Genomic DNA, 18786 nt, shown 5'->3' with positions numbered 1-18786 from the left:
AATCGCTGAGTAGTCCATTTAATGTCACTCTAATAGTCACGTGTAAAGATTACAGATTAAGGTTTAAAGGTTGAGATGAGTTACACAATGCCATGGATGACCGAGGAGAAGGGCGAATGATGGACATTGAATTGACTGCAAATGCTGAGAAATCTGATTCTGTTGAACTGGCTCTCCCGCTTGGGTACCAGCAAACACTGCTGACCGACTTACTCGACACTGACGCGCTGGTGATTCTTGCCCGTGGACTGGGTTTGCCGCGAATCGTGACGAACTTCGTGCACGCGTACGATGTTGCTGGTCGGAACTTGGTGCTAATTATTGGTGCGAACGATAGAGAGGTTGAATGGATTGGAGAAGGTTTAGCTGAGTTGTCGAATTTGAATAAGGAAAGCGGTGGCAAGACCGGGCTGACGGTTGTGAGTACAGAGATGATGAGTCTCGAACGGCGTGAGATGCTGTATAGTAGTGGCGGTGTGTTTGCGGTCACGTCGAGGATACTGGTGGTCGACATGTTGTCTGACATAATCATGACGAGTAAGATTACGGGGATCGTGGTGATGCATGCCGAACGAGTGACTGCGACGTCGACCGAGGCGTTTATTTTGAGATTGTTTAGAGAGAAGAACAAGACCGGGTTTATCAAAGCGTTTTCCGACATGCCTGAAAACTTCACGACCGGGTTTTCGCCGTTAACGAATATGCTGAAGCATATGTTTCTCAGGACAGCATCGTTATGGCCACGGTATGTTTTTCACGACTTGACAAGTTTTTAAATTGATTAGTAGGTTTCAAGTCGAAGTTGCGAAATCGCTTGAAGTCGGACACGCGGGAAAAGTCAAGGACGTGATTGAACTCTCGGTCGAGCTGACGCCGGCCATGAAGCAGATCCAGACATCGGTTCTCGAATGCATTGAGATTTGTTTACGCGAGCTTCGTCGATCGAACGCGTCTGTTCTTGAGCTCGACGATGACGAGTGGGCGGTTGAGAACGCGTTGCACACGAATTTCGACGTTAGAATCAGACGACAGCTTGATCCAGTCTGGCACAGACTGAGTGCCAAGTCGCGACAGATCGTGGCCGACTTGACGACACTGAGACAGGTTTTGAATTATTTGTTGAACTACGACTGTGTTTCGTTCAACAGGATGCTTGACATTGTGGTTGCCGCAAACACGCCTGCGCCGGGACAGACCAAAGTCAACTCGTCTCCGTGGCTGTTTCTCGAAGCCGCGAACGTGCTGTTCACTGCCGCCCGGCAACGAGTTTATGTAACTGCAACTGACGACGGGGTCAAACTTGACGACGGCGGCGAGACCGTAACGCCGGTGTTGGAAGAGCAGCCGAAGTGGGATCAGCTCGGGAGCGTGCTTGACGAGATCACGGCCGAGTTGTTTGCGAACCCGGTCGCTGGGAGTGGGGACAACACTGTGCTGATCATGTGTACCGAAGAACGCACGTGTGTTCAACTCAAGCGATATCTTGTCGAGCGGGCAAAGCACGATATGAACGACGACAAGGGGATGGCGTATAACATGTTGTGGCGTCGGCTGCGTGAGTACGCTGAGTGGAAGCCGGCGTTTGCAAAGACGCGGAAACAGATGTTTGTTGACTCAAAAGCGGAAGAGGCGAAAAGAGACACACGGCGGCCTACCGAGCGGGGAGGACGGCCGCCGCCGAACAAGCGTCGGCGGACGCGTGGTGGCGCGAGTATGGCTACGGCGAAGAACGTGAACATTGTTGATCTAGAGGACGACACGACGCAGGTCGTGCAACTTGTGGAAGACACGTTTGAGAGCGAGGACGTGGATATGATGCTTGCGCGGGAGATTGCGGCCGCGGAAGCACTGGAAGGTGAAGTAGGTGACGAGTACAAAGTGTTTGATATGGGAGATGTTGTTGCGGTGCTGCCATACGACGGAGACATGGACGATTACGTATTGGAGGAATTGCAGCCGCGGTACGTGATTATGTACGAGCCCGATGCCGCGTTTGTCAGGCGGTTGGAGGTGTACCGGGCTAGCAATCCGGGGCGGGAGTTGAAGGTTTTCTTAATGTACTACGGTGGGTCTATTGAAGAGCAGCGGTATTTGTCTGCTGTCCGGAAAGAGAAGGACGCATTTACGAAGCTGATTAGGGAACGCGGCAACATGGCGATGGTTCTGACGTCCGAGTCCGACCAGACGGGCGGGGTCGAGGAGGCGTTTTTGCGGAAGGTCAACACGCGGATCGCCGGTGGTGGGTTCGCGCACGGAGTTGCTGTCACGCCTGCGCGTGTGATTGTAGACATTCGCGAGTTCCGGTCCTCGCTGCCGTCACTGCTGCACGGCGCGCAGGTTGTGGTTGTGCCGTGCATGCTTACGGTCGGTGATTACGTTTTGTCGCCCGATATTTGTGTCGAGCGCAAGAGCGTGCCGGATCTGGTGTCTAGTTTCCGCGACGGCCGATTGTACACTCAGTGCGAAAGCATGAGCGCACACTACAAGACCGTCGCTCTGCTGATCGAGTTTGACGCGTCCAAGGCGTTTTCACTTGACCCGGTGTCAGACGTAGGTTCATCTGCCGCGAGCGTGTCTGCCGGTGCTGGCGGCGGGTTCGGAGGGTATGACTTGCAGGCCAAGTTAGTGCTACTTGTGCTAGCGTTTCCGCGGCTAAAAATTGTTTGGTCAAGTTCGCCATACGAAACAGTGGAGATCTTTAAGGACTTGAAATTGGGTCAGCTCGAGCCGGATCCGGAAACTGCGACCAGGGTCGGGGCGGACGATGAGACAGGTGACGGGCTTGTGAACCAGGCCGCGGTAGATATGGTCCGGCACGTGCCTGGAGTGACGGCGGTGAATTATAAGAACTTGGTGTACGGTGTCAGGAGTTTTCAAGATTTGTGTAATATGAGCTTGAGTGATATTGCTGAGTTGGTTGGGCTTGAGAGTGCGAAGAAGGTTTATGGGTTTATCAACCGAGACTTGCGGTCGTAGCACTGTCTACAGTATACGATACGAGTCATGACAACATGCTACATTAATAGTGTATAATAGGTATCATTGTTACATAAATTGATCAAAATCATAAAATCCAGACGTTTACGCGTCAAGAATACCCCAGTACTTCTCAGCGCCGTAGGGACCGTCTGCCTTCCAGTAATCGTTGAACGCTGTGAACTCAATCAAGTTCGGGCCAACGGTGGAGACCAAGGACTCGATTGCGATATCGTGGTTCTCGGGCGATGGGACCGCGACACCGTTAGCTTGACCGTGCTTGGGCCATCCAGACTCGGTGATGAGCACATCCTTTGAGCACAAGGCAGCGGTCTTTGAGATTTGTGCGGCCACAAAGTCACCGGAGCCAGAGGCCGGAATGGTGCCGTCGAAGAACGGGTGACAATTGATCGCAGCATAGTCTGAGCACTCACACAAGGACGGGTTCGCGTAAACCGCGACGAAGGTATCGACGTTCACGACCGGGCCGTTGTATCCAACGGCGCGGAGGAGAGAGCGAGCTGTGTTTGTGAGGATGACGACCTCAGCGGCGGTTTTCTGGCCGGAGTTGACGAGCTCGTTGCCGACCGCGACAGTGTAGACATCATCCCAAGAGTACGAGCCAGCGGTCGAGGCGATGGTGGAGATTGCCGACTGGACGGCGGAGACGTCGAAGATGCCAAGGAACAGCTTTTGGGAGCTGGACTTTGCAGCCCAGACATTGGGGACCTGGTCGCAGTCGACACCGTAGAGACGGATGACCTCGTAGGAAGAGAACTGGGCGACGTCGGACGCGACCTGGGACGTGGACTTGCAAGTTCCGTCTGCGTTGTAGGGGGAGTATACGATACCCTTTGAGCCTCCGAAGTTTGAAGGCGCGGAGGTTTCTGATGGCATGGACACAGCTGACGAAATAGACGACGGCGCGACATAAACAGATGATGAAGACGGAGCGACATAAACCGAGGACGAGGTCTCGACTGAGGACGGAGCCGCTTCAACAGAGGAAGATGGGGCGACATAGACAGGAGACGGCGCAACGTAGACTGAGGACGATTCTGGAGCAGGTGAAGACTCTGAAGAAGTAGGAACCGGAGCAGCAACGACAGGAGGTGCGATGGAGACAACAGTTTGAGCCGGTGCAGACGAAGTGGTGGACTCTTGGACGGGGTTGCCCCATTGATCGACAACTGCTGTCACGACGACGACGCCTTCCGCATTCTCGTATGCTTGAGCAGTGACGGTAGCTTGAACAGTGACATAAACGACATCAGGCTCTGCTTCGGCGACAGGAGACGGGTTGCGACGATGCATGTTATGAGCATGACGGCGGTTAATGTTGACAGGTTGAGCCAACACGAGGGTAGAGACGAACGAGAACAGGGTGAACAACGTAAGGAATTGCATAATTAATTAAGGAAAGACTGAATGAATGAATAAATGAATGAGTGAATGAGTGAATGAATGAGTGTTGAATGACCGTATAAAAATATGAATGAGTGTGAAGAGTCGTGAAGAAGAAGAAGAAGAAGAAGAAAAGGAAGAAAGGCGTGACGAGGACGAGGACGGGGCCAGAGATGAGAAAATTAATGTAAACAGCGCTAGAGAAGTTATGCGCTAACTTGATTTAGCAATATTGGTTTCGGTTCATTTTGTTTAATTGTTCCATTTTAGCCAAATGTGAGTTATTTAGTGTGATTATGATATAATGGGTATGAACAGACGATTAAGATTTAAGATACGAACAGTCAGGGTTAAGCGAATTTAAAGCAATTGATTAAATGACTGTACAACTAGTGAGATTTGAGTGAAATATGCAATTAAATACAATTAGAATGGTGTAAATAAGCTGCGAATCGAGTGAATACGAAAGAAGAGTGTGTGTATATATAGTACAATACCCTTGTTCTTGTGAGCATAATTATATAGTACAATACCCTTTATTTATGTCAGTGCTTCCTTCGTGTATGCGTATTCATTGTAGTATATTGTACTATACTATACTATACTATACTATATTGTACTATACTATATATCGTATACTACAATATACTACAATGTAGTGGCAGTGTGTGATAGTAATGTCATTCTATATGTATTCTTGTAATATATCGTATTCATAGTGTTATATTAGTGTAGTATTGTACAATACACTGCATATTAGACTATAGTCTGCTACTTAGTGTAGTACACTATAGTAGTGCACTATAGTACTCTAGTAGTATAGTAGTCGCATAGTACTATATTGTATAGCATAGCAGTACAGTGCAGATGGATAGAAACACTAATCATACACTTAAGGCTCTTGCCTTGAAGTAACACTCTCCTTAGCACTTTCCTTTAACAATTTATTCTTTCCTTTTCTTCTTTCTTCGTCAAGTTTCGTACTGAGTTTTCCACCTCCATTCTTATTGGCATTTCGTAGCTGTTTATTAACACTAATAGTCCACAATACGTAATAGACCAACTCACCTCAGCTGCTCGTGCTGCAGCTTCTCTTGGATCTTGTATTGAATCTCGATCATTTGAACTATTCCCTAATGATCTTCCATTTGAACCGGTGCCAATCAAGTTTGTCTTGATAGTTGAAGATTGTGCTGAAGATTGAGGTTTAGATTTAGAATAAACACCACCTGAAGTAGAAGTAGCCGACTTTGATTGACTATTGGTCTGTCCTTTATTGACTTGTCCTTTACTGACTTGTGTTCTTCTAACTGGCCTTGCTGAAGGAGGTTCTTCTGGTGAAGACAAACAAGATCCCATTTCTGCTGTGACGTGAATCTAATCTGATTGAGTTAATTCCAAACACCAAAAATGTCTAAACGAAAGGTGAGTCCAGATCACACTTGTGAAGCTGTTTTAATAAAGAATAGTCAAGTTCAAGCGAATTACCAAATAAAAAACAAAAGAAGAATACCGCGATTTATATAACAAATTTAAGTCCAGAAATTACGTTCGATGAGTTGAATTCGGTCGTATCAAAGTATGGATTAGTTGCTGAAGATTTATCGACGTCTAAGCCTCGAATTAAATTATATCAAAATGAAGATGGATCATTAAAAGGAGATGCTCTAGTTGTCTATTTCAGAGAAGAAAGTGTTCAATTAGCAATTGATATGCTGGATGAGACTGAATTACATGATAAAGTAATCAAAGTCCAGCCAGCTGATTTGAATTATAAAGTTGAAAAGGAACCTCAACCTATTAAGCAGAGAACTTCACGAGAGAAGAATGAGATATTAAAGAGCGTCAATAGGTTGAATAGTAAGTTAGCAGACTGGGATGACGATGATATTCCTGCTACGAATCCAAAGTACAACAACATCGTCATATTAAAGAACGCGTTCACTCTTGATGAGTTGCAGCACGATGTCACTGCTGAACTCGACATCAAGCAAGACATAAGAGAAGGTTGTGAAGAAATTGGCCCGGTCACTAATGTCGTACTTTATGACCTTGAGCCTGATGGGATCATAAGTGTGAGATTTCAACATCAACAAGATGCTTTAGAATGTGTACGACAAATGGATGGACGATTTTTTGATGGGAAAAGACTTGAGGCTGGTTTGTATGACGGTACAAGGTATCGAAAATCACATAAAGAGCAAGATGATCAGTCTAGACTTGATCAATTTGGTGAATGGCTTGAGCAAGAGTGACTGTATTATTATTCGTATCATTCATACTATTTATGTTATTCATACTGGTCATACTGTGCATGCTATACTATGTATACATACTAGTATAGTAGTATAGTACTCAATCACTATTGTCACTATCATCTCTATCGTCACTATCAACATCAACATCAACATCGACTTCCTTCGTAAGCGTCCGTCCTTCCAATTCAACCTCTCGTTCATCCTGTGCTTCTGTTTCCTCTTGCTGTTCCTCCGTCTCTTGTCCATCCGTTTCTTGCGCATCCTCAAACTCATCCGTCTCATCATCCTCAACCTCAGTCTCGTCATCATCAACCTAAAATTAGCTAACACTCGCTCAATTCAATTAACTAACCTTGACCGCCTTCCCGTTCATGCCTTTCAACTTCTTATTCACTTCTTCATCTCTCTCAACAGGTTTCTTCTTCTTCTCCTTAACCAACTCCGCAAATTCTATCATTAGCTCTCCATTTCCCCCTCCTTATTTAACATACTCTCAACTTCCGCAGTCAATCTCGGCAGAAAAAACTTCAAATCCAACAATTCAATCGCTTGGAACACGTCGTCAACATTAACTGTTTTCCGTCCTGCTTGTTGCGTGATCTCATTCGCACTGTCAATTAGCCCTCCGTTCAAGTCACATTCTACACAAACTCACGTCGAAGTCAAGTAATTTATAAAAACAGTTGCACTCTTTGACAACGCCGTACTCGCGTCCTTTTGAACTGCTGTGTTCTTAGGCAACGCGCCTTTCGCAAGTCGCGTCACGGTCGCTCGTGGTAAACTATACTCCTAACACAATCAGCCAGCTCCCTTCCTCTCGTCTACACACACCCACCTCAATGCCGTAACTATCGTTCTGTCCGTCGTCAACCATGCTGCCGTCACTTGACGCGTTCTTTCGTGGCATCAACTACGCGTAAATTGTTTACTTTTTTTTAATTGAAATCTCAACTTCGCGCCGCTCGAGGGTCTTGTTGCTCCCACTCAAGCCTCCCCGAACAACTCTTACCCCAGATTTGACTGCCGGCTTTTTCTTTGTCGGCCTCCGCTTGATCGGCATCGTGCTAGAAGATACGCGTTTACTACGTTTAGACTGTCCGCACTTCTGTAACAGTCGTTCAGTCTGTTTTGGCAATCGTGCGCCATAACTACGTATTAGTCCATTCTCAATCAAACTCGTGTATACATACAATGGAATAACAACCTCGAGGCAAAACTCTCGCACTGGGTCTGTCTTCTCGTTACTCGCAATCAACGCGTCGAGTGCTGAAACAGCTTGCCAGATGTACAACCGGTCAAACAGAATATCGACCAAAAGTGCACCGTCACGCGCATTGTGATCATAACATAACATCTCGAGCGCGAGAATGATCTGTAGTTTAGTCCTGTCCGTTAGCATTGTTCTCGCACCCACACGCAAACACGTACTCGCGCTGTTTGAGCAACGACAACTGTCCTGCGCGTAATTTCGGCTTGCGAACACTCTCTTCAGAGTTCCACCACCGCTGCACGTACACTCGCTCATACTCCATCGCGTCGAGTCCAACAGATGAGCCATGTAAATCAGACAGAGCGATATGGTCTGTGCCGTGGCTGGCTTCGAGTTCAAGCAATATACCCGGCAGCCCGATCTTGTACTTGTAATCCGTCTCGGGCACGGTCATGACCAGGTTGTGAATCACGGACCCGGGGTTGTCGGTGCACGATATGAATCTCGGCAGGTTAAGTTTGGCAAAGTAAGACAGCGGGGATTTTGAAATGTAAAGAGCGTCAAAGTAGATTGTTTGTAACTGTCGTAGACCTGACATTGTAGTATTGTTCACCACCTCACGAACAGGCGGGATGAAACTTGGAGGCGACATGTCAAACGTGTCAATTAGTGACTGCACGTCCTCTGCATGCTGGACATTGTTCAGCTCAGTCCTGCCATTTGACGCAAGTGCATGCTCAATGTCGGTCCAGTCCTGCACGTGCCCGTCAACGCATCCGTCGTCCACGGGGTCAGACGTGCATTTAAGTGCCCGTACGTGTTTGGTCGTGATTCGACTACCCAGATATGTCAGTGCGTAGACCTGGTTTGCAACCCGTTCAATTGCTGCGATCTTGGAGTCAATCTTGACGAACAGTGTGTCTGTATGCAGTGTGTCTGTATGCAGTGTGTCTGTATGCAGTGTGTCTGTATGCAGTGTGTCTGTATGCAGTGTGTCGGGCGGCATGGTCAGTAGTCTATGAGAATGAATAGAGTCATAATGCAAGAGTGAGAGAGGAATGTGATGATGTGGAAGAGACTTGATTGGGGTGCATTTTAGTGGTTGCGAGAATGAATTTTCAGATGGCTGGTTGTTAGTCGAGTAGTCAAATTCCACAGTCAGAACTTACAAAGATCTCGAACGACTCAAGTTTGTGTTTTTTGTCCATTTCGTGTCATTTGTGTGTAAAGTGGTGAATGGGAGGTTGGGAGTTTGACGATGGGACGCGACGTGACGAGACGCGACGCGATGCGACGTTATGCAACACGCGATGCAATACGCGAAGGACGATGCGACAGACGCGACAGCGACAGACGAGACTGGCACAATTTGGAGATGGGATGATTTTGAATAAAGGATTTGTGAATAGGAAACAGAAACGAATTGTGCCCAGTTCAGACGGTGAAGAAGCTGAGAGTGGGAGTGGCGGTGACAGGCACACGGTTTACGAGAGTGAAGCATCGAGCGATGGTGTGCTTGACGAGGCTGAGAAGGAGGACATGAGTGTATACTTACAGAATTGTGTGGGGAATAGTCACTGTCATTACAGTGATAGGCACTATTATAGTGACTATGCTGACTATATGCAATTCGATTACAAGGACGGTGATAGTGTCAAGGACAGTTACATGTATAGTGATAGTGACGAACACAATGAAAGTAGTGAAGAAGACAAGAGCATACACGACAGGGATTGTGAAGCGAGCAAGTATCACAGTGACTACTCTAGTGATACACAACACACCAATACAAAGACCAGACACACAATTCCGAGTTCAGAATGGTCAGAACAGTCAGAGCAGTCAGAACAGTCAGAAAGTGAAGACGAGTTTGCTGCGGACGAGATGAGTGAGAGGTCGTTTGAGATTGAGATTGGTGAGAGTAGTGCGAGTGCCAGTTTGCCAAAGCCGCCAGAGTTTAGTTATAATAGTATTAAGTGATCTTGAGTATTATTTACACGCATGTATTAGATGTATTACATGTATTACATGTATCATGTAGATCATGTAGATGGTATAGGTAGTGGTGGTACAGGTAGTGGTGGTATAGGCTGGGATAAGTATACAAGGGAAGGCACATGAATTGTCACCCACACCAATGTCATTACAAGCAAAGATCACGGCAACAGCAGGATTCCTGCAAGATGCTCCTCCTGGAGAAGTGAGTTTATCATTGTTCATTATATAGCTAATTGACTAATATAATCAATCATAGACCAAAGATGTATTTGAAGGTAGATTTACATGATCATAATATCGTATAACAGGAATACAACTAACGTAACAGACATCAAAGTATTGGTTGAAGATGATGAAGACCTCATTAATGGACTTCAATCTGCTTTTGCTCAATACAATATCGATCAATTAGTCACTGTCACTTTACCTGGTGTATCTAAACCTGTACGTGATATTCCTTCGTGGTCTCATTACAACTGCTCACTTAGCGAAACAGACCGTCCTGAGCAAGTTTAATCAACTCGCTCCCAATCGATTCTTTGACTTGGAACTAGGGAAATCTTTTACTCTTGAACACAAGTCTCTTGTATGTTTCTAACCACAATCTCTTTGAATCGTCTAATCATTAGCATATCGGAACTGTTGAAGATTACGAAACCCCGTCAGATGTGATTGGATCAATCATTCTCGACGTGAAACACTACGTCTCCGAGCATTATCCTGATCCGGCTGCATATGGCGTGCATCCTCAATCTGACGATGAACTTGCGATTGTCATTGTCGGCACAAAGTTCTCGCCTGGTAACTTTTGGTGTGTCCTTTTTTCTTTTTGCTGTGTGTATGTGGCTAACCCAACAAGGAACGGAAAATGGAAGTCAACGTACATCGTGAACCTGACCACAGGTTCACTCAAAGGCACAGTCTCGGTCGATGTTCATTACTTTGAAGACGGTAACGTCAGGTTCAAGTCAAGTGCCTCGACCGACTCATCATTCAACCCGTCTCAGACGCTTACCATCATTCAATCCATCTCGTCGTCCGAACGAAAGTATCAAGAAGAACTCAACAAGCAGTTTGCCGGTCTAAGCGACGGCGTGTTCAAGTCTCTGCGTCGTCAACTCCCTGTTACAAGGTCCAAGATCGAGTGGGGCAAGTCAATTGGAACTTATAGACTTGGACAAGATATTGGAGGTGGCAGATCAAAATGAGTGTATTTCATGTTAATTTATATACAAAGTAAATAAACAATACAGCAATTAGAATGAAGAATACGGTCTTGTAGATTGGATACGACACTCCAGCACTTCGCTTTAATCTCTGCTGTGAATGCCTGATTGTGCCTGATAATGCACTGAATGCTTCAGTCTGTACTATTAGATTGCATGTACTGTTATACCACTATAACGAACATACACTACTTTGTATAAAAGAGGAATCTGATGCTTGATTGTTGATATCACTCGTTACCTGACGAAGTGACGATAGTTTTAATGCCAATTCATTCAATCTTGATTCATTCTGTCTAGTTAGACTTGTATTATAATAATAATGATAATAGCATTAATGTCAATCACTTACTTGCATCTCACGATCATATCCTTCTGACGTCGACATTTTGTCTCTCGTTGTTTTTGCCCCAGGATCTTGCTATGACTTGAGAGAGTGCGGCTCTATACCTATACACGTATATACACTACATACACTATGTACACTATGTACACTATAAGTCATATAATAAACACTTGTTATCCCTAGTATACAATACTATACTATACTATACAATCAATACAATCAATACAATACAATCACGTCAAACTCATCTTTTGTATCTTATCAAACGTCTCCTGCATCTGCTTCATACTCCTCTTCCCAACAGCAAACGTCCCAGGTGGACTCCCACTCACTACCACTCCAGGCGACACCGCTCGCCTCTTGATCACGTATGGTTCAAACCAATCGTCCGTCGTCCCCCGTCGCTTCAACTTCTTCTCGCTCCATCCAACTTCATCCTCGTCCTCAACCACACTCACACTCGCACTACTCGCCGCCCGTTTCCTCACCACACCACCACCACTACTACTATTACCACCACCACCCTCCTCTTCATCCTCCTCGTCCTCATCCTCACTCTCATCCCGAAACGCCATCGTGACCTCGGCCTCATGTTTGATCTCGGCCTCAACTGGCGCAAACTCATCAAGCAACTCCCTCGTGATCCGCATAAACGACCGCGTCTGTGGCTTCAACGACCCTCCTCCCGACCGTGAAAACTGAACCGCCCGCCGTGGCATCTCCGTAAACACTTCCTCCGTCCGTGCCCGCCCGTACAAGTTCCGATCAATCCCACTCAAGTCATCGACGTCGTCGTCACCGCCGCCTCCATCAGCAGGCCGCACAGCTTCGTCCTCGTCAGACGAAGATCCGGAATTCCGTCCGCAGACCGTCACGGCCACACCTAACGCACTCACACTCGACGCCGCTGACCATGCCCCCGTTGCTCCACTGACACTATTGCGACGCGAATCCGGCCACGTCGTGGATTGGTGCAGACTCGTGCTGCATCGCATAGCCTTGCCTTGAGTCACACTCGGCCGTAGTGAAGTGCGTGACACCGGCGACGACGGCGACGACACGGAAGATATCGACATTGGCGAGCTTGGTCGGTCTGTCATTTGTCGTTCTGTCGTCAATTCAACCAACTACCCTCAGGGTTACTCGATTTAATCTAAATTACATTTAGGGTTACGCAATAGTGGAATCACTCAGGGCTCATTCAGATTAAGACTAATCCGCCAAAATGTAGTTCAGCACAATCGATCCTAAAAGCCCAACACAAATGACAATAGGCCCAAAAGGACTGTCAAGATGCTTCCCACTCCGCATCCGAATCGCCTTGACTCGGTGCATGTACACTCCGTAGCCCCAGCACGCGCAGAAAATAGTCAGCGCAAAGTATCCATATGCAAGCCGGTGCGCAACAGTGTTATACCGCCCGGCCGCGCTATACAACCCAAACGTCAGCGCAGACAACAACACAGTCACCTGTAACCACTTATTAAACGTCCGCTCGTTTGCAAGCCACACCTTGGGCTCAACCATCGCCTGACCCTGCTGCACGATCAACCGTTTCGGTCGCTCGACCCCAGGTGGAAGCAGTGATGCCTTGCCATGGCGCTTAAACCACGACCGGGCAGCAGACGACCGCGACTTCTTCCGTGCTCGTCTTGCGCCGCCCTCGCTTTCCTCGTCAGACGACGACGAGCTCTCGTCTTCCTCACCTTCGTCCAAATTATGCAAAATCTGCTGCCGCTCGCCCCCCTCGTCAATAAAACTCCGCATAGAAATCGACTCGGACCGGCCGTGGATGGCTTCAGATGATGCCAAGATCGACGCCATCGCGCCACCAGGAACAGGCGACCCAGCCTTGAGCGCCAGATCGAGCGGCTGATCGCCAAACTTTTTCCGGTTCAGTTCCTCCGCATACGCTTGTTCCGGATCGCGCCTGATGTCCCTCTCCAGCTCGGACAGCCAGTACGGCAATACATTAATGTACTCCTCGTCATCAAACAGCATCGCAACGCCGTGCGCAAACTTGCTAAACTTGGGCGCCTCTTTCACCAAATGACTAGACATCAGGTCCTTAACCCACGACGGCCGGATCTTGGCGTCCCCTGCCCGCATGGCAACCTTGATGTCCAGCACGGCGTACGGAAACCGCGAGATCTCGCCTTTACGAATCGTCTTGAACGGATGCTCGAGCCCCATGTCATCAATGTCGTGCCGGTGCCAGTCATCAGGGTCGCGGCACGGCCGCTGCAGATCGAACGCGTCTTCGCGGATCAGGTCAATGTTGTTGTCAATACTCACCCTGACCCGGTCATCGCTCGGGATCTGGAACGCAGTCCGGGAGTACACCGCGCGGAGCACCGGTTGCAGACTATTTGTCCGAATGAAGGCCTGCATGTCGTTCACAACGCGTTCAAACTTCGCGACCTCGGCCGCCGGCGCACCGCGCTCGCGCATCTTCCGAATCGTCTTCTCCATCGAGTACGTCCCGTCAATAAACGGCTTGACGTACTTCTCCTTAATTGGCACCCGCTGCTCCTGTACCACGTCGTCTTCGGTGTCGACGAACTTGCGCTCGATGAAGATCTCGGGGTGGTTGCTGAGTTTGCCGTACCATCTGACCCTGAGAGACGGCGCGGTCTCGCGAGACTCAAGTTTCTCAAGGTAGTGTGAAAAATCAGCATTGTCAAAGTAGAGCGACGTGATTGTCGGGTCCGGGGTCGACAAGTTCAAAACCTTGTTTGATTGCGGGTTGTAAATCAATAGAGGCAAATGGCGAAGAATAAACGTTTTAACTTCCATCAAGTTATCAGGATGTACCCAGACTGTATATATCAGCACACATACACGCAACACACAAACACGAGTAACACATACACTTAAACGTTTTGAATGTAGCAGTAGCAGAAGCAGTAGGCGCTTGGGATAGCGTAGCAGTCGGGTTAAGTTCAAGCAACGAACCCTTTGCCCTGTTATCCCGAACATAGGCGTACAGCGAAGACAGTTTATACAGAATCGGGGAGTAGTTTTCTGAGTTGAACGGCAGTGCAGACAGTCTGACCTGCAACAGCGGTCTGACTGAATACTGCGCGTACAGTCTATCGTGTTTCTTGACAATCTTGAAAAACCCGGTGTAGTTCAATCTAGTAAACTTCTCGAGCTCTTGCGCTTCAGCCAGCACTACATCGAGTTCCCTTTGAAACGCGTCAAAGTCATCAACTTCACTTGAAATTCTACTTTCAGCAACAGCGACCTTGTCTTTTAAATCAGCGTATTTATGCGACTCAAACGCATACACCTTCTCCAGTTCAGAATCCAACGCAGTCACGAAATTGCTCTCGTCCTTCTCACTCCAGCCGCCCGTACTTTCACCACCTCGCCGTGATTTCTGGTTTCGCCGTGCTGGATCTTCGTCTTTTAGTAGTTGTTTTAAATGTTCATAATCAATATATGACGAAGCCCAAGGCTTATATATCTCTGTAGCCAACTTCACCCCAAACAGCATGTCCTTTGTATGTTAATAATATGTGTATTAAGACCCGTCAAACTGCTGTTGGAACATCTAGACTATATATTATAGCCCTAACCCTTGTGAGGCTCAATATTACTTGTGCTACGCTCGCCAATCAGTCTGCACGTGGTCTACATAAAGGACCCTCCCAAATGTCCATAAAAATGTTAATAAAAAGAAGAAAAATGAATACGTTAAGATCGGTATAAACGTGCAAGTGCTGATGTCACAGAATACGCAAGAATCGACTTGGCCGCTTCTGCAAACACCAAATACACAGTCACGTTCTCATCCTCACTCACAACCACCTCCCTCGCCGGTCTCCACCACGACCAGCTCTGACTCTCAATCTCGTTCACAAACATCCTCACTGCAATCGAACCAAACTTGATTCCAGGAACGACACCACCAATCACGGCCTCGATCGACATCCTGACCGTAAGCAAGACGACAACGCAGAGGACAATGTCGGAGTAGTATAGTAGGGAAGTGTAGATTGTCGACATGCTGGCCGTGTACGCCCATAACCGGTGCGACCGGACGTGTGCGTTGTGCGTGACGAGTGATCGCACGACGCGGGAGTCGACAAACAGACGGAGTGGGAATCCGGCTTGTAAAATAAGGACCGAGAGAATCAGACTGATGACTGCGACTGTGATCTGAAGCAATATGCTCGGTCGAGTTGCCATCTCGATGAGTGCTATGCGATGAAAACTATCAATTAGTGGAATGAGTCGTAGCAAGCATAGAGAGTAAGCAATACAGTGGGACAGTCAGTGGTATATTATGCCAGTCTGAATCGTAATATTGACTATTTACACCCGTGCTCTCCTCACACTCCGTCTCCATCTCCATAGTGTCACAATCGCAGCAATCAGAATCCCGTCTATCGCGACTCTTTCCGCTAACCGCTACTCTTCCATCAGTCACTGTGTCCCGCAAAAACACAAAAGTACTCACAAAAACATCGTCCATACTCCAAACACGTTTCCTAATAGTCTTGTGTCTGCTCAATGGTCGTGGCGATGACGGCGCAGTCACGAAAAATCCCCGGTCATGCCCAGTGATGATCTTGCGAAGGTACTCAATCTGCATACTCATGTTATCCAACGCTCCAAGCACTTCCTTCTGCCAATCTCCTTCCTCCTCTTCATCATCATCATCATCATCATCATCATCATCATCATCATCATCATCGTCATCATTAGCATCATCGTCGTCATCAGCCTCAAGTCTAGATACTAATACACCAGGTGAAGGCGGCGACTCTGTCTCAACATCTTGTATATCTTTGACTTGATCCCATAACCCTTGCAACTCTGTAATCAGTTCTCGTGACTCTGGGGTCCCACTCGCATACTTCTTCATCGTCTACTTATAAGCCATGTCCATCTCGTCATTGATCTATCATCATACCTCAAGCAAATAAGGAATATACCTCCGTTTCGCTTCTGTCCGCCGTAACCCTCGCTGTGAATACCATGCATCCCTACTTCATTGGCCTCATCCTGAAACCTCATATAAACTAACCATTTCTTCCGTCCAGACTCATCTTCATCTCTTTCCCCTGTCGGTCTCGCAATTAAAACATCAACATCACCCTCTACTAATCAGTTCTAGTTCACCCCTAAAAAAAGAAAACACACCCGTAGCCTGTTTGTACAGCCCGTACAAATGGATCCGGTTCTCAATTGGCGGCCGCTGGATCGGCGTCAACGCAACAACTTTCGGGTTTGACATTGCCCTGATCGTCGCCAGCGCCTGTGCAAACACCCGATCTGTTCTTCGTTAACTACGCGTTCACTCTATTCATAGTGCTTACCTATCGAATCGGCCATGTCGTGTGCGTATGTCCGTAAAGTTCAAAGCCGCGCCGCGTTACTACGAAAATGTTCATATTAAACAATATACATTTTTACAAAACGGCAATTCTTTTCAAATACATAGCAAAAAAAAAAAAAGAAAACCCCAGGCGTCATTTCAAAGCACATTTCATGTAAACCATTCTCTACGCCTGCGGTGCGGTCGCATTCTGCGCCTGAAACCCGCCCCGCGGTCCATGCCCTCCCCGGCCACGCATTCCTCCTCGTCCTCGTCCCCTGCCACGACCCCGGAAATGGACAGAGTCCACACTGGCCTGTCCAAACGTCTCGAAATTGAGCTTGCGCTCTAACGTGCGGTTAAACCGCGGCGGTTCGGCGGTTTCCTTGTTCGACAAGTTATCAAAAAATGATGACTTTTTGTTGTAAAACACGTCCGCGCCATCAGCCTCGGACTCGTTTTCGTCTTTTGCGACCTCGCCTGCCAAATCAGTTTTGTTAAACTTGGCATTGCTGCGCTCGAAATCAAAATCGGTTGCAGGAACGTCGACACGAGGCCGACGATCAAACTGCCGCGGTGCGCCGCCCCGGTAGCCTCGTGGCGGGTAGCCTCCTCTGGCAGGCATCGTGGTAGCAGGCGCGCGTGGGACAGGTGCAGGCACAGGTGCCGGTGCGGTCGTGGTAGCCGTAGCTGCTGCAGACACAGGCGTGTCAGCGACCGTGGAATGCGCCAGTCGCTTTGCCAGCTCGTCTGCTGCGTTGGACGAGGAGGCTGTGGCAGGCTGCCGTGGCTGTCGCGCTTGTTTCGGCACCGGTACTGCGGGAACTACCGCCGTCCGTGTCGGCGCAACCGGCGCGTCGGCCTGTTTGTTTTCGGTAGTCTGTTGTGAGGGCTGGGCCTGGCTTGGTGGGCCGGCTGGCTGTCGCATTGGTGCGCGGTTTTGCGCAAAGCCTGCTGCAAGCGGCATGCCTGGTGCACCTGGCGCGCCTGGTGCGCTCATGGGGGGGACAATTGGCATATTTGGGTCTATTGGCATAGGATAATGCGGGTACATTGACTGAGGATAATACTGTGGCATGTATCCCGGTGGTGGTGGTTGGTACATCTGATTTGTTAGCATGTTATTATAATCAAATACAACTCGATTGATGTTGAAATCAGAAGGAAGGCAACGGCTATATCCACATGGGTTTATGCACTCTCGGAAAATATAAACATCCGTGGTGATTCATCATTTTGTGCCATCAAATCGAGTGGTCTTTGCTAAAAAGTAACTTACAGGATATGCAGCAAGATCCGGCTGAGCTTGCATGACAGCTGGATCTGACGGAGCAACTGGTTCAACTGGTTGTTCTGAACCATCAATCACAAGATCCTTAACTTCAGCTCCTCTAAACACAATAAACTCATACACCGTGTCTATCATGGATCAGTTGAGTTATACGTGGATTAAAAACTAACAAACCTCCGGCAGGAACTTCCAAGTCAGGATTACCTAATCGTCCTTCAGTTCCAAACGATCTGACCTGTCTCAGAGTCAGAGTTGAAGCTTCTGAATCAATGTCATGAAGTATTCCACTGTATCTATTTAAGAGTCAGTCAATTGGATTCTCAAATCTAGATTCCAAGTCCTACCGAATGTCACTATTCGAAAACAACGAAATCCGACTTCCAATGTAATTCGACATTTTTTCTTCGCCGACGAAAAAAAGAAAAAGTTCACGATGTTTTTTCTTTTTTGCAGGAGAAGTCTAGTGAAGGGATGGGTATGCAAATTAAATACGCGTTTGTGGTGTAAATATGCAATACTGTGATGTTTAACACATTTGGGGTATCATTGAACTTTGTTTATATTTAATTGAATCAATTCACTGTTAAGTAACAAGAAATTGCTTGTTATTGCGAGGAATAAGTATCGAAAGAGGTTTGACTCAAGCAAAGCATGACGATAGACCGCGTTATCGTGAGTGAAGAGTACCAATTGACCTTAGATAGTTGATTTAAGAGGATTGTTGAAAAGCATTAAGTACTAAAATGCCACT

The 18786-nt window shown here is 47.5% G+C and overlaps 13 protein-coding genes across 13 annotated transcripts; 4 read left to right on the top strand and 9 right to left on the bottom strand.

Annotated features, from left to right (window-relative positions):
- The first annotated feature begins 99 nt into the window (after nucleotides 1–99).
- V1512DRAFT_263159 (uncharacterized protein) lies at nucleotides 100–3185 on the top strand. Its single transcript, XM_066916432.1, has 2 exons — nucleotides 100–745; nucleotides 789–3185. The coding sequence occupies exons 1-2, from the start codon at nucleotides 117–119 to the stop codon at nucleotides 2974–2976; spliced, it is 2817 nt and encodes a 938-aa protein (XP_066771390.1). The 5' UTR covers nucleotides 100–116; the 3' UTR covers nucleotides 2977–3185.
- Nucleotides 2889–4506, bottom strand: V1512DRAFT_263157 (glycoside hydrolase superfamily). Its single transcript, XM_066916431.1, has one exon. It carries the CDS (start codon nucleotides 4381–4383, stop codon nucleotides 3082–3084), a length of 1302 nt encoding a protein of 433 aa, XP_066771389.1. The 5' UTR covers nucleotides 4384–4506; the 3' UTR covers nucleotides 2889–3081.
- A 1100-nt stretch (nucleotides 4507–5606) lies between these two features.
- Nucleotides 5607–6778, top strand: V1512DRAFT_263155 (uncharacterized protein). The gene is made up of 2 exons (XM_066916430.1): nucleotides 5607–5805; nucleotides 5850–6778. Exons 1-2 carry the CDS (start codon nucleotides 5791–5793, stop codon nucleotides 6633–6635), a joined length of 801 nt encoding a protein of 266 aa, XP_066771388.1. The 5' UTR covers nucleotides 5607–5790; the 3' UTR covers nucleotides 6636–6778.
- Nucleotides 6779–7094: 316 nt separating this feature from the next.
- V1512DRAFT_208155 (histone-fold-containing protein) lies at nucleotides 7095–7418 on the bottom strand (the record flags this gene model as incomplete). The annotated part of the gene is made up of 2 exons (XM_066913431.1): nucleotides 7095–7248; nucleotides 7294–7418. Coding segments are annotated over 2 exons (279 nt in total), but the record flags the coding sequence as incomplete, so codon positions are not given.
- On the bottom strand, nucleotides 7295–9258 carry V1512DRAFT_163479 (DNA replication regulator SLD3-domain-containing protein). Its single transcript, XM_066913078.1, has 5 exons — nucleotides 9018–9258; nucleotides 8067–8974; nucleotides 7829–8023; nucleotides 7474–7786; nucleotides 7295–7427 (listed from the first exon to the last, which is right to left on the bottom strand). Exons 1-4 carry the CDS (start codon nucleotides 9054–9056, stop codon nucleotides 7564–7566), a joined length of 1365 nt encoding a protein of 454 aa, XP_066771386.1. The 5' UTR covers nucleotides 9057–9258; the 3' UTR covers nucleotides 7295–7427; nucleotides 7474–7563.
- V1512DRAFT_263149 (uncharacterized protein) lies at nucleotides 8899–9962 on the top strand (the record flags this gene model as incomplete). The annotated part of the gene is made up of 1 exon (XM_066916429.1): nucleotides 8899–9962. A coding segment is annotated over exon 1 (740 nt), but the record flags the coding sequence as incomplete, so codon positions are not given.
- Nucleotides 9963–11115, top strand: V1512DRAFT_263146 (F-actin-capping protein subunit alpha). Its single transcript, XM_066916428.1, has 6 exons — nucleotides 9963–10048; nucleotides 10103–10121; nucleotides 10175–10290; nucleotides 10343–10432; nucleotides 10476–10657; nucleotides 10706–11115. Exons 1-6 carry the CDS (start codon nucleotides 9986–9988, stop codon nucleotides 11052–11054), a joined length of 819 nt encoding a protein of 272 aa, XP_066771384.1. The 5' UTR covers nucleotides 9963–9985; the 3' UTR covers nucleotides 11055–11115.
- On the bottom strand, nucleotides 11032–11544 carry V1512DRAFT_263145 (uncharacterized protein). Its single transcript, XM_066916427.1, has 3 exons — nucleotides 11425–11544; nucleotides 11260–11364; nucleotides 11032–11211 (listed from the first exon to the last, which is right to left on the bottom strand). Exons 1-3 carry the CDS (start codon nucleotides 11458–11460, stop codon nucleotides 11062–11064), a joined length of 291 nt encoding a protein of 96 aa, XP_066771383.1. The 5' UTR covers nucleotides 11461–11544; the 3' UTR covers nucleotides 11032–11061.
- On the bottom strand, nucleotides 11545–12542 carry V1512DRAFT_263143 (uncharacterized protein). Its single transcript, XM_066916426.1, has one exon. It carries the CDS (start codon nucleotides 12516–12518, stop codon nucleotides 11652–11654), a length of 867 nt encoding a protein of 288 aa, XP_066771382.1. The 5' UTR covers nucleotides 12519–12542; the 3' UTR covers nucleotides 11545–11651.
- V1512DRAFT_286661 (VTC domain-containing protein) lies at nucleotides 12537–14939 on the bottom strand. The gene is made up of 2 exons (XM_066918088.1): nucleotides 14290–14939; nucleotides 12537–14237 (listed from the first exon to the last, which is right to left on the bottom strand). Exons 1-2 carry the CDS (start codon nucleotides 14915–14917, stop codon nucleotides 12631–12633), a joined length of 2235 nt encoding a protein of 744 aa, XP_066771381.1. The 5' UTR covers nucleotides 14918–14939; the 3' UTR covers nucleotides 12537–12630.
- Nucleotides 14940–15017: 78 nt separating this feature from the next.
- Nucleotides 15018–15985, bottom strand: V1512DRAFT_163383 (uncharacterized protein). Its single transcript, XM_066913077.1, has 2 exons — nucleotides 15884–15985; nucleotides 15018–15834 (listed from the first exon to the last, which is right to left on the bottom strand). The coding sequence occupies exon 2, from the start codon at nucleotides 15610–15612 to the stop codon at nucleotides 15118–15120; it is 495 nt and encodes a 164-aa protein (XP_066771380.1). The 5' UTR covers nucleotides 15613–15834; nucleotides 15884–15985; the 3' UTR covers nucleotides 15018–15117.
- Nucleotides 15739–16761, bottom strand: V1512DRAFT_271260 (acyl CoA binding protein-domain-containing protein; the record flags this gene model as incomplete). The annotated part of the gene is made up of 6 exons (XM_066917634.1): nucleotides 15739–15834; nucleotides 15884–16294; nucleotides 16340–16412; nucleotides 16454–16526; nucleotides 16570–16701; nucleotides 16746–16761. The coding sequence occupies 6 exons, from the start codon at nucleotides 16759–16761 to the stop codon at nucleotides 15739–15741; spliced, it is 801 nt and encodes a 266-aa protein (XP_066771379.1).
- Nucleotides 16762–16931: 170 nt separating this feature from the next.
- Nucleotides 16932–18432, bottom strand: V1512DRAFT_271253 (Scd6-like Sm domain-containing protein; the record flags this gene model as incomplete). Its single annotated transcript, XM_066917633.1, has 4 exons — nucleotides 16932–17849; nucleotides 18024–18163; nucleotides 18210–18328; nucleotides 18380–18432. The coding sequence occupies 4 exons, from the start codon at nucleotides 18430–18432 to the stop codon at nucleotides 16932–16934; spliced, it is 1230 nt and encodes a 409-aa protein (XP_066771378.1).
- Between the last annotated feature and the right edge of the window lie 354 nt (nucleotides 18433–18786).

The sequence above is a fragment of the Lipomyces arxii genome (genome assembly GCF_038497795.1).
Source record: "Lipomyces arxii strain Phaff 12-163 unplaced genomic scaffold V1512scaffold_8, whole genome shotgun sequence".
Lineage (NCBI taxonomy): Eukaryota > Fungi > Ascomycota > Lipomycetes > Lipomycetales > Lipomycetaceae > Lipomyces > Lipomyces arxii.
The sequence above is the reverse complement of the archived record's forward strand: the minus strand, read 5'-3'. Positions and strand labels throughout refer to the sequence as shown.

Coding starts and splice junctions, on each gene's coding strand:
- V1512DRAFT_263159 (XM_066916432.1), top strand. CDS start 117: ATGATGGACATTGAATTGACTGCAAATGCTGAGAAATCTGATTCTGTT. Junction 746..788: donor ACAGCATCGTTATGGCCACG/GTATGTTTTTCA, acceptor ATTGATTAGTAG/GTTTCAAGTCGAAGTTGCGA.
- V1512DRAFT_263143 (XM_066916426.1), bottom strand. CDS start 12,518: ATGACAGACCGACCAAGCTCGCCAATGTCGATATCTTCCGTGTCGTCG.
- V1512DRAFT_163479 (XM_066913078.1), bottom strand. CDS start 9,056: ATGGACAAAAAACACAAACTTGAGTCGTTCGAGATCTTT. Junction 8,975..9,017: donor TTGAGTCGTTCGAGATCTTT/GTAAGTTCTGAC, acceptor ACTAACAACCAG/CCATCTGAAAATTCATTCTC. Junction 7,787..7,828: donor CTCGAGGTTGTTATTCCATT/GTATGTATACAC, acceptor ACTAATACGTAG/TTATGGCGCACGATTGCCAA.
- V1512DRAFT_263146 (XM_066916428.1), top strand. CDS start 9,986: ATGTCATTACAAGCAAAGATCACGGCAACAGCAGGATTCCTGCAAGAT. Junction 10,291..10,342: donor TACCTGGTGTATCTAAACCT/GTACGTGATATT, acceptor TTAGCGAAACAG/ACCGTCCTGAGCAAGTTTAA. Junction 10,433..10,475: donor CTCTTGAACACAAGTCTCTT/GTATGTTTCTAA, acceptor TCTAATCATTAG/CATATCGGAACTGTTGAAGA.
- V1512DRAFT_163383 (XM_066913077.1), bottom strand. CDS start 15,612: ATGGCAACTCGACCGAGCATATTGCTTCAGATCACAGTCGCAGTCATC.
- V1512DRAFT_286661 (XM_066918088.1), bottom strand. CDS start 14,917: ATGCTGTTTGGGGTGAAGTTGGCTACAGAGATATATAAGCCTTGGGCT. Junction 14,238..14,289: donor TACATTCAAAACGTTTAAGT/GTATGTGTTACT, acceptor TGATATATACAG/TCTGGGTACATCCTGATAAC.
- V1512DRAFT_263145 (XM_066916427.1), bottom strand. CDS start 11,460: ATGTCGACGTCAGAAGGATATGATCGTGAGATGCAA. Junction 11,365..11,424: donor GATATGATCGTGAGATGCAA/GTAAGTGATTGA, acceptor CTAACTAGACAG/AATGAATCAAGATTGAATGA. Junction 11,212..11,259: donor CCTCTTTTATACAAAGTAGT/GTATGTTCGTTA, acceptor CTAATAGTACAG/ACTGAAGCATTCAGTGCATT.
- V1512DRAFT_263157 (XM_066916431.1), bottom strand. CDS start 4,383: ATGCAATTCCTTACGTTGTTCACCCTGTTCTCGTTCGTCTCTACCCTC.